The following is a 12,118-nucleotide window of genomic DNA, read 5'->3' as shown; positions in this document are numbered from 1 at the left end:
GCCTTTAACTTCCAGCCTAACTCCCTAAACTTGTTTATTACCTCCACACCCTTTTTCCTACCAACGTCGTTGGTACCAATGTGCACCACGACTTCTGGCTGCTCACCCTCCCCCTTCAGGATCCTGAAGACACGATCCGAGACATCTCTGGCAACATACCTTTCGGGAGTCTCGCTTGCGACCACAGAATCTCCTATCTATTCCCCTAACCATTGAATCTCCTATTACTATTGCTTTTCTGTGCTCCCCCTTCCCTTCTGAGCCCCAGAGTCAGACTCAGTGCCAGAGACCTGGCCGCTGGGGCCTTCCCCCGGTAGGTCATTCCCCCCGACAGCATCCAAAACGGTATACTTGTTTTGAAGAGGAACGGCCACGAGGGATCCCTGCACTGTCTGCCTGTTAGTTTTCTTTCCCCTGACTGTAACCCAGCTACTCTTGTCCAGTACCTTTGGTGTGGCTACCTCCCTGTAACTCTTCTCGATAACCCCCTCTGCCTCCCGGATGATCCGAAGTTCATCCAGCTCCAGTTCCTTAACACGGTCTCTGAGGAGCTGGAGTTGGGTGCACTTCCCGCAGGTATAGTCAGCGGGGACACCAGTGGTATCCCTCACCACCCACATCCTACAGGAGGAGCATGCAACTGCCCTACCCTCCATCCCCTCTTACTTTACAGAATTAGCTGCCCCTTGGACCAACTGGACCTCCGCCCTCCGACTCTGCTTCCAGTCAGCTGTACTCTAAACTCCTGGCTCCCTTCACGTTCTTTGATAAATGTAGGAAATCCCAATACATTGTCATCTTTCTTCTTCCTCTATTCCAGCAAATTTCTTCTAACCTCTCTCCTTAGGCTTAGTAACAATTTAAATTGTTGACTTCCAGTGGTGGCCATGGAATAAACGGTCGCACATTCAGCAGCTCTCGTTCTTAGTGGTATTTTAAATGGTTTTTAAGATGGAATTTGCAGGAGAAGGGATAAAGTGGGGGGGGAGAGAGTGTAAAATAGTTCTGTGTTCTGTTTTATCTTGTTTAAAGTTTCAATCTTTCTAATTCTATGAGTTAAGTCGTGATGTTCGGGAAGAAAAGGATTATTTTTTCTTGTCATTTGATTTTGACTTATTGCTCTATGTACTGGATTACAGAGGAAAAACCTTTTAAGTTGCGACGGGAAGTTTTCTTTTCTGTAAGAAAGATGGTTGATTCTTGTATGCATAATTTTGCTTCAGCTGCTTGAAGCTTCTATTGAGTTTGATTCTGTTTGAAGGTGATGGGACTGATAAGAATCGGTTAGTAGGGAGTGTTGGCCTTGTTGGCTGCGCGTTGGGGGATGGTGTTTGCTTTTGGGGATTGTTGTTACTGTGTTGAGTGCTTGTGCTATGTTTAGGGGGGTAGAATCTGGCAGATGGCAGGTTTTTTGATCTCCGAGGGTGGGAGCTGTTGGACTAGCTGGACAGCTAGTTCACGGGAGCAAAGTGGGGGAGAGTTGAGGAAAGACGAAGTGGGGGGTGGTAAGGGACAGCTAGGAGACTGGAGATGGAGATCAGATGGTGGTCGCTGCCGAGGGGCGGATCAAGTGAGGTGCGGAACACGGGTTAGGAGCTGGCCTAGGAAAGGTCATGGCTGGTCCACAGGGGAGGGGGGCAAGGGACCCGCCGACCAGACTGGTTACGTGGAATGTTCGTGGACTGAACGGGCCGGTTAAGAGAGCCCGTGTGCTCGCACACCTGAGACAGTTAAAAGCGGACGTGGCCATGTTACAGGAGAAACACCTGAAGCTGGAAGACCAACTTGGTTTGAAGAAGGGATGGTCGGCCAAGTGTTTCATTCAAGACTGGACTTTAAAACAAGGGGGGTGGCTATCCTGATTAACAAAAGTGTGACATTCAAGGTGGGGAAGTTGGAGGCAGACCCGGGAAGCAGATTTATTATGGTTAGCGGGAAGTTAGAGGGAATGGCAGTGGTGCTGGTGAATATATATTCCCCAAACAGGGATGATGTTGCGTTTATCAGGAAGGTGCTGGGGAAGATCCCAGACCTTGACTCGCATCAGCGGGTGATCATGGGGGGTGACTTTAATACGGTCCTGGACCCGAGGTTGGACCGGTCGAGTGTTAGATCAGGGAAACTATCAGCAATGGCAAAGGAACTGTGGGGGCTCATGGAGCGCTTGGGAGGGGTGGATCCGTGGAGATTTGAGAGACCAAGGAGCAGGGAATATTCATTCTACTCCCATGTACATAAGGCGTACTCCAGGATATATTTCTTCATGCTCGATAAAACACTGCTGGCAGGGTTGAGGACACTGAGTACTCAGCAACTGAGGTCTCAGATCATGCACCACACTGGATAGACCTACGGGCAGGCACGGGAATGCCCCAGCGCCCACAGTGGAGACTAGATACAGGGCTGTTAGCGGGTGAGGAGATCCGTGAGCGAGTGAGAGAGGCCATTCAGGGGTACATAAAGATCAATGACATGGGAGAGACTGCAGCTGGGGTGGTCTGAGAGGCACTGAAAGTGGTTATTAGATGGGAATGTATTGCGATTCGAGGCCACAGGGATAAAACCGAGCGGTCGGAGCTGGACAGGTTGGCAGTAGAAATCTTATAGGTGGACAGGAGATATTCGGAGTCTCCAAATGAGAAGGTCCTGAAGTAGCGTGAGACTTCAAATGGAGTTTGGGTTCCTTTCCACAGATAAGGCGGAGGGTCAGCTGAGGAGGGTAAAAGGGGAAATATATGAACAAGGGGAGAAAGCTAGCAGGATGCTGGCACAGCAGCTGAGGAAACAGGAGGCGGTGGAGTGGAAGTATCTATGGGATATTTTAGGCAGGTTTGAGTTTGGGCAGGGATTTGAGAGTGGGTCCGGTTATTGTACCAGGCCCTGGTGGCAAATGTAATAACTAACTGAGTTTGGTCGGAATACTTTAGTCTACATCGGGGGACAATGCAGGCATGCCCGCTCTCCCCATTACTGTTTGCCCTGGCTATAGAACCCTTAGCAATGGCCCAGAGAGCAGCGAATGCCTGGTGAGATGTGGGGGGAGGTGGAACACAGGGTCTCTCTCTATGGAGAATTTGGGTGATTGTCAGGATATAAGTTAAATATGGGAAAGAGCGAGATGTTCACGATCCAGGCATGGGGGCAGGAAAGGAGGCTGAAGGAGCTACCTTTTTAGGTATCTGGGGATTCAAGTGGCCAAGGATTGGGGGCAGCTTCACAAGTTAAATTTGGGCAAAGCAGTGGATCAAATGAGAAGGGATTTCCGTAGATGGGACATGCTCCCACTGACCCTGGCGGGGAGGGTACAAACGGTGAAGATGACGGTTCTGCGAGACTGCTTTTCTTTTTTCAATGTCTCCCGATTTTTGTCCCAAAGGCTTTTTCAGAAGTATGAATGTGGCAATATCGAAGTTTATATGGGCGGGTAAAACCCAGAGAGTAAAGATGGCACTCCTGGAACGGACCCGCAGAGGTGGAGACTTGGCTCTCCCGAGGTTTATTAACTATTACTGGGCTGCCAACATATCAATGGTCAGGAAGTAGGGACTGGGGGAGGGGTCGGTCTGGGAGCGAGGCTTTATTGACGGCACCCCTGCTGTTCTCGCCGGGTCGGTACTCTACAAGTCCGGTGGTGGTGGCAGCCCTCAGGGTGTGGGGGCAATGGAGGCAGCATATGAGACTGGAGGGGGCGTCAGTGTGGTCATCGATCTGTGACAATCACCGGTTTGTCCCGGGGGCTGGATGGGGGCTTTAAGGTATGGCAGCGGGCAGGGATTGAGAGGTTTGGGGATCTATTCATCCAGGAGGACTTTCCAACCTTAGAGACATTAGAGGAGGAGTTTGATTTGCCGGGTGGGAACGGGTTTTGGTATCTTCAAGTGTGGGACTTTGTACTTAGGCAGGTTCCAAGCTTTTCTTGCCTCCCGCTTAAGGCACTACAGGACAAAGTGCTGTCAAAAACAGAGGTTGGAGGTGGGAAGGTTTCGGACATTTACAGGGAATTGTTAGAGTGGGAAGGGGCCCCTATCAGAGAAGTGAAGTGGTAAGAGGAGCTAAGAGGGGAGCTGGAAACTGAACTGTGGGGAAAAAGCCTTGAAAGGGGCAAATGCATCCTCGTCCTGTGCTAGACTTAGCTTGATTCAGTTCAAGGTAGACCACAGGACCCAGATACCGGTAGCCCAGATGAGTAGGTTCTTCAAGGAGGTGGAGGACAGATGTGGACGGTGTGGGGGTAGCCCGGCCAACCGTGTTCATATATTTTGGGCATGTCCGAAACTGAGGGAATTCTGGCAGGGATTTGGGGGTGTTATGTCTGAAGTCCTGGAAGGTAGGATAATAGGATAACTCCCGAGTCCAGAATTGGCAATATTTGGGGTGTCGGAGGATACGGGAGCAAAGGGGGGATGGAGGCCGATATCCTGGCCTTCTCCGCCCTGTGGCCCGGAGATGGATCTTGCTGAGATGGAGGGACTCGGAGCCCTCAAAATCAGGAGTGTGGGTCAGCAAAATGGTCGAGTTCCTCAGTCTCAGAAAATCAAGTTCGCTCTAAGAGGATCAATACAGGGATTCGCCCGGAGTTGGCAGCCGTTCATCGATTTCTTTAACAAAAATTGGACGTCAGCAGTAAGGGGGGAAAGGGAAAAGGGGGCGGTGGGGAGAGCAAAGCAGTAGGAATGGTAATGTTAAATAAGGACAGGGAACTTAGTATGCGGGTAATTGGGGATAGGGCGGGAGAAGTGGGGGATGTGGTTTATTGTTTGTTCTTTTAGGGGGTATTTTGTGCGTCGAACCGCGCGGTTGTTTTAGAAATGTTAACGTGTTAAATTGTGAAAATTGCAAATGCTTCAATAAAATATTTTCTTTAAAAAAAACAATTTAAATTGTTGACTGCCTCATCATTGACTGTCCAACCTGAGGAAGCATACTTTTAGAAACTGCTGTTAGATGCTATTCTCTGCTTCATTGAAATTAGTTCCACTATCTGAAGCCACTCCTCATTGACACAGTTTTCTAGCCCTGATATTGTGCTGGTGAATCTGCACCAGGGTCCGATTTACCGCCCCTTCTGAGATAGGATGCATGATCCTGCACACACCACTGTGATGTAGAAAGGGTCTTAGTTGTTGCAGTTTCTTCCACTCATCTCTTGCATTCATCCAGTGTTTTGTCATGGTGAAGCATTGCAAACCGTTACACACAGCAATGCAGTCTATATAATGAGGCTAAACACAGTAGTCGTTTAAAGAAAGTAACATCTGCATACAGCCAGAAGATAATGGTGCACTGGGAATTTTCTTGGGTATGTTGGTTGAGCGATGAACATTAGCAAAGCTTCTTGGCCTCCTTAATCATCATACCATTGTTTGTAGGATCTTGCTGTGCAGGATTTGGGTGTCCCGCTCCCAGAATTACTAAAGTGACAAAATACTTCATTGACTGGAATGCCGAGAGGATAATGAAGGCATGACAGAAATGCAGTTATTTCCTTTGTTTTTCCAGCCCTGCAGTGATAGCCTCAGATTTCTCACCACCTGGATAATAAATGCACTTCATATCTATTGATGTTCTCTGCATTGTTGAAATCTCTGTTCCTATTGCACGCTGTCAATGCCTGAATTGCTGAATTGCATTTTTAGTTCCTCCATGGAAGAGGGAAGAAGGAGCTGAGCATGAAGATGGTTCTGACCACAAAGATAGGCCTCAAGGACCAAAACAAAAGCCTGTTCGCTGTCTGGCAAGAGATCTTTCAACTCCCAAAGGTTCAAAGGTAACAAAGCATCTGCCGCACAGCATCATTTGCATTGTCATTACCGACTGTTGCCATTAAATCTGCTATGGCAGTGAGGTCAATGGACTGGAGATGAATGTACCCTTAATTTTCTGCTTTTAGGAAGCGGATTGCTCAGGACTGCAGCTTACCAGATGAATTACGGTTCATTGACAACCAGGACCCTCTGAATGCCGTGGTGAAGCCCCCACTCGGTGCAGCAGCACAGAGATTTAACCATATCCTTCATCTCGCCACCTCAACAGGAGATTACGATAAGATTACCCAGGTGAATAATTTGACGGATGTATATCTTTTTCATTTACTGAATGCAAATTGTCTTCAGAGACACTTGTCAGTGTAACCTCAGTCTCTTTAAAATTAATTTTGTACAAAATGAATTTCTGAATGTGGTGTGTGTGCCATGAGCATGGCCAGAGTCATGCAGCACCTTGGTGCATCCATCTGCCTTGATTCTAGTCAAGCTGTTTGTCCGAATTGATGAGAGAAATGACTCTAACCCTGTACCAATCCACCTTCGATCCACACTTCAGGGCTTATTCGACAATTTCTTGCTTATGAAGTTCAAGGATCCCACTTTCAGTGGAGTCTGCCTGGCGCTAGAGTGGTTGGAGTTCACAGACATCCTGAATGAGAGAATGATTAGCGTGCAGAACTTCCAGCTGATGCGGTACCTGCCCTTCCTTCCAGTTGCGTTTCACATGCTCTTTGCAGCATCCAGCGTTCCAAGGATTTCATATCCAAACAGCCACTATGAGGTAAGAAAGACTCTTGTGTGCATAGGCAAAACTAATGTGAGTACCCAGCGAGCCTGCTCCCCTATTCCGCCTGAGCAGGGCTGAAGTGCAGCTTCGATTCCACTTTCCCGCCTGATACCCATATCCTCTGATTCCCTGAGACCAACCATTATCCATCTTAACCTTAAAATTCAAAGATTGAGCATCCACAACCTTCTGAGTTAGCAAATTCAACTTGTGTATTGAAACTTCATGAATCAAGGCGAAAAAAAACATTTGGTAACCAGTAGATTGAATGGGATGTTTATTTGTCGGTGTTTTAATCTAGAAGTTTACATCTTTGGATTTGTTTTACTACTAAAGCCAATTTAATCTTTCCCAACATCCAAACAGGATAAATACATTCCCAAGTGAAGCTGTTGACTTTGGGAGAGTCGAGTGTTCAGTTCCTTGTGGTGAGGGAGCTCGTTGCAGACCAGTAGTTCTTTGCAATGAGCAAGGGCAGAGTTGGAGATCATTCTGGGTTCCCACTATTGATCAGTCCCCAGCGGCCCCCTGTTGTAGTGCAGATCTGTGGGTGTGGATTGAGGGTAAGACTGCTCTTGTTGAGGTATCCCGCAGTCTGCCAACATTCTCTTGTATGTGTAAGTTGGTTCTGGAAGGCACTGCCCTCTGTGGGGCCGTATCCTAGAAGACAGCATCACCCCCCCAAGGGTATGTGGAAATAAAACAGGAATGTACAGTTTTCATCAGTCTGTCTGTGCTCCCAGCAATCACCAGGGTTGAATTTGTCTCCTGTTATAATGGCTCCCATCATCCTCTGTTAAGTCGCCAAATATGTGGCAGAACCAATTAAATTAGTTGAAAGAAAAAAAAATAAAATTGAGGGAGAGAGAGACTGGAAAAACACTTCGAAAAATCAAGGCGTAAATTTAAACAGAGAGAAGCTGGTTCTCCTCTGGAAATGCTTTTTCCTTGAACGTTACCTTCTCTTTTAAATAGAAAAAAAAAAAAAATTTAAAATAAATTAGCCTGTGGATTTGTTTTACTACTAAAGCCAATTTAATCTTTCCCGATATCCATACAGAATGAGTACATTCCCTTGGCAGCCGGAGGTCAAAGGTTCCAAATCAAACTCATTGTTGTCTACCTCTCCATATAACACGGAGCAGGGCCTCATGGCTGTTAGACTGCGTTTCTCTTGTCTATACAGAAATATTTCCCGAGGGAGAGCAAACAAATGGGCCAGGGGTCAGTTGGGTTAACGAGGAAGCCATTGTTACTGGCCAGCAGCCTCGCCGGTACTTGCCCCCGTGGATTCTTTCAGCTAAGTGTTGGAAGCTGTTCTGTACACTTCCTTGTTTGAACATTTCTTGGCAAAGGAGGAGTAACTTGCACTGAACAAATGCTATTTCAATGGAGGATGTTTCATGGTATGAGAGCATGTATCACAACTAATGAGGAGACCTGCTAGTGAGGAAAACCTCCTTGCTCTCCTTTATTAATGGGTGCAATTCTCTGCTGTAAAATGTATCTTTGAAATATGGATCTTTTTGGTCTGGTTCTTAATGTACTGGGTGGTTATTCTAAATTTTGTAGTAAGTACTGTACAGAACCCTTCTCTGTTACGTGTCTTGTGTTTCAGCCACACGCCATTTTGAAATGGCAGCAGTCTCTTTATTTTCTGTGGAAAGGCACAGTTTGTTGTATTTTTCTTTTTTTTAATAAACAATTTTATTGAGGTAGTTTTTGGCTTTATAAATAGTTACAGACATCATCAGAAAGAAAGTAAAAAAGGCAAAAATGTGCAAACATCCATGTACTTTCAATACTTCAATCATAACATATTGCACAAGCCCGCTCCTCTCCCACCGGTACTACCCGCCATATTTTCCCTCCTACTCTACTTTGTTGTATTTTTCTAATCACAGTTTTCTTTCCACTTGTTCAGGCACAGACCAAGATTACTCGTGTGCGCAACTTAGTGATATCCATGGTGGGCGAAATCAGCCCAACGATCCGCAGCCGAGTCACTCTGCAAGCGCTTATATCGGAGATCCTCTGCCTTCTACTTGACATCTTGTCTCCGAAGCTGCGACCGGTGAGTCACCTGGCCTGGTGCGGGTTTTTAGGCATCCCAAGGGCCTGCCGGGATCTTGACTTTCCCATAAATACTTGAAAAGGAGGAAGAATTTTTTAAAGTTTGTGACCTAAATGGAGGTGCAGAGGAATCGGAATGTCCTAGTGAAAACTCACAAAAGGCTAATACACAGGTACAGAAAGTAATTAGGAAAGCTAACGGAAAGCTATCGGTTATTGGGAGGGGAATTGATTACAAAAGTGGGCAGGTTATGCTTCAGTTGTATAGGGCATTGGTGAGATCACATCTTACAATTTTGGTCAAAGAAAAATATAAATACATTAGAAGCTGTTCAGAGAAGGTTTGCTAGACAAATACCAGGCTTGGGTGCACTGCCTTATGAGGAAACATTGGAGAGATTAAATTTGTATCCATTAGTTTAGAAGAATAAGAGGTGACTTGATCAAAGCCTTTTAAGGTCCTGAGGGGTATTGACAGATTGGATGTGGAAGGGATGTTTTCTCTTGTCGGATAATCTGGAACCAGGGGTCACTGTGTAAAAGATTCCATTTAAGATCAAGAGATTTGGAGATCTTTTTATTGATGAGGGCTTCCAGAGTTTGGAGGAGGAGTTTGAGTTGCCAGGTGGGAATGGGTTCCGGTATCTGCAAGTGAGGGATTTTGAGTGGAGGCAAGTTTCGACCATCCCGCACTTGCTGCACCAGGGTCTACAGGATAAGGTGGTATCGAGAGCAGGAGCCGGAGAGGGGAAGGCATCAGAGATCTATAAGGGACTGATGGAATGGGAGGGAGCCCCAAGAGGGATGGTGAAGAGAAAATGGCAAGAAGAGCTGGGTGGGGAGTTGGAGGCTGGATTATGGGAGGAGGCCCTGAGGCTAGTCAATGCATCCTCGTCGTGTGCTAGGGTCAGACTGATAGAATTTAAGGCGGTCCACTGGGTACACATGACTGTGGCCCGGGTGAACAGGTTCTTTAAGGGGGTGGAGGACAGATGTGGGCGCTGTGTGGGGGGTCCTGCGAACCATGTCCATATGTTTTGGGCATGTCTGAGGTTGAGGGGCTTCTGGCAGGGATTTGCTGACGTCATGTCAGAGGTATTAAAACTGATGGTGGTGCCGAGTCCAGAGGTGGCAATCTTGGGTGTGTCAGAAGACCCGGGGCCCAGGGGGTGAGAAAGGCCGATGTCCTGGCTTTTGCCTCCCTGGTGGCCCGGAGACGAATCCTACTAAGATGGAGGGACTCTGAAGCCCCCAAAATCAGGGGTATGGGTTAGTGAAGTGGTGGGGTTTCTCAGACTTGAGAAAATTAAATTTGCCTTGAGAGATCGTTGCAGGAGTTTGCTCGATGGTGGCAGCCGTTCATTGACTACTTTTGAGAAAAATCAAGCTGTCAGAGGGGAGGGTGAAGGGGAGGCACGGGATGGACGAGTAAGGGCAGGAGAACCAACGGAAGGGGGACTGGGGAAAGTGGCACTGTCTGTGTAAGCCATGTTGGCTGGGGTTTGATTCAGGGGGTTTGTTGGTTATATATTGTTTTGTTCTTGTTCAAATTTGATGTTTAAAATTGTTAAAATTATAAATGCCTCAATAAAAGATTTTCGGGGGGGAAAAAAAGATCCCATTTAAAATGGAGATGAGGAGAATTATTTTCTGGGGGTCGTGAGTTTCTGGAACTCTGTTCCTAAAAAGGCAGTGGAAGCAAAATCTTTGAATATTTTTAAGGTAGAGATCAATATATTTATTATTAACAAGGGGTGGGGGGCGTTGAAAGGTTATCGGGCATAGGCAGGAATGTGGGATTGAGGTTACAATCCGATCAACCATGATCGTATTGAATGGTGGAGCTGGCTTGAGGGGCCGAGTGGCCTACTCCGAATGCTATTTGCTAGTCTATGGGGGAAAGCGCAGCAACAGGTTGGGGTGAATTGAATAGCTCTTTCAAAAAACCGACACAGGCAAAATGTGTCTCTTGATATCCTGAGCTGTGTGATTCTATGATTCAGACTGTCTGGTGAAGTGGAGCATGAGTTCTAATCTTACTGTAGCACCAAAGCACCGTAACCATTCGCCCACTTGTTGTAAATCTCCATTGAAATTTAGTGCTAATTTCTAACAATCCAAATGGACTCCATTACCCGTTAATGGTCTTATTCTCTCAGGTTTAGGCCTTTCTGTTGAAATTAATTTTGGTTGTAATGTGGATATTTAATTTTTTAATTTTAAATAGTAGTGAATTTGGAGCGGCCAGTAACAAGATCACGTCAGCTGTTTCATTCCTGATTTCCTTTCACAGGGGGTTAGGCACCACTGGCTCGAACATAATTTCTTGCCCTCTCGAGGCTAATTAGGGATGGGTTATAAATGCTGGCCTAGCCAGCGACGCCCACGCCCTGTGAAATAATTTTAAAATATGTTTTTCATATATTGCTGTACCAAAAAGGGTAAATTCATCTCTGATTTGAGCAAGGCGAAAGAGTGAGAAAACAATCATATTTGAAAGATGAACCAATATGCCTGTGTTTATGCATATATCAACATAATGGCTCATCCTCTAGATGCTGGCGAGCACCATTTTAACATGCAGGAGTGAATTTGGTCACTGCGCATTTGAAAACTGAGGGGCGCACTAATAAATAGATCTTTAAAATTATGAGGCTCGGTTATAGAGAAGATGTTTCCACTTGTGTGTGGGGGTGGGGGGGGGGGGGGGGGTTCAGTGGTCAGTAAGAAAGAAACCAATAAAATCCAATAAGGAATTCGAGAGAAATATATTTATCCAGGAAAGTGGTTAGAATGTGGAGTTTGCTCGCACATAGAGTGATGGAGGTGAATAGGTGCATTGAGTGCATGAGGACGGAGGGCATAGAAACATGTGTTAATAAGGCTGGATGAAATCTGGTGGGGCAAGGGTTTGTGTGGAGTTGGGTGAAATGGCTCTGTTTCTGTGCTGGAACCTTGATGTAAAATCCAAAACTGGACTGAAAGCCGCCCACAGAAACATGAACTTCAGTTCTAATGGTCACTTGGCTGGTGATGAAAATTTATTGGGAGTCTTAGTAACTAATGCCTGTATGTAATAAGCATCGACAGAGTGGCCAAGTGGACTTGTTGTTTGCAGGACTACCTGTTCCAAAATTACACTGGCAGCAGTACGAGAAGCATGCGACACTTGGTGTTAACTGGGGTGACCCGCAGAATGTAGGCCATTTATCTGCTGGGCCAGTATAATTTAGATTTTGTTTCAGTTTCAGTTATATTTTGTTCAGTAAAATCCCACTGCACTCGTGAGTCATTTGTGCTCTGGCCAAAAGCCAGGGTTAAATCCCCTCGATTTCTTCCCTCAATGCAGAAGGGGTTCTGACAACATCCTTATTTTTCAGTGACCTAATCGTGCGTATGGAGCAGGCAACAGGACAAAACTAAGTAAATGCAGCAGATGATCTCGGCCCATTGTCGCAGTTGTGGTGCTACAGAGGTTGTGGCGGTAGCCATG

At 46.4% G+C, this 12,118-nt stretch overlaps 1 protein-coding gene across 1 annotated transcript in view; it reads left to right on the top strand.

Moving 5' to 3' along the window:
- The window catches only part of chtf18 (CTF18, chromosome transmission fidelity factor 18 homolog (S. cerevisiae)), a 137,537-nt gene that overhangs the window by 61,309 nt on the left and 64,110 nt on the right, over positions 1–12,118 (top strand). The window contains exons 14-17 of the mRNA XM_038819546.1: positions 5,637–5,767; positions 5,891–6,056; positions 6,322–6,546; positions 8,477–8,626. Of these exons, the coding sequence (XP_038675474.1) occupies positions 5,637–5,767; positions 5,891–6,056; positions 6,322–6,546; positions 8,477–8,626 (672 nt within the window). The remainder of the gene's footprint in view (positions 1–5,636; positions 5,768–5,890; positions 6,057–6,321; positions 6,547–8,476; positions 8,627–12,118) is intronic.

The sequence above is a fragment of the Scyliorhinus canicula genome, chromosome 15 (genome assembly GCF_902713615.1).
Source record: "Scyliorhinus canicula chromosome 15, sScyCan1.1, whole genome shotgun sequence".
NCBI classification, from domain to species: domain Eukaryota; kingdom Metazoa; phylum Chordata; class Chondrichthyes; order Carcharhiniformes; family Scyliorhinidae; genus Scyliorhinus; species Scyliorhinus canicula.
Note: the sequence above shows the minus strand (reverse complement) of the source record. Positions and strands in the feature narration are given on the sequence as shown.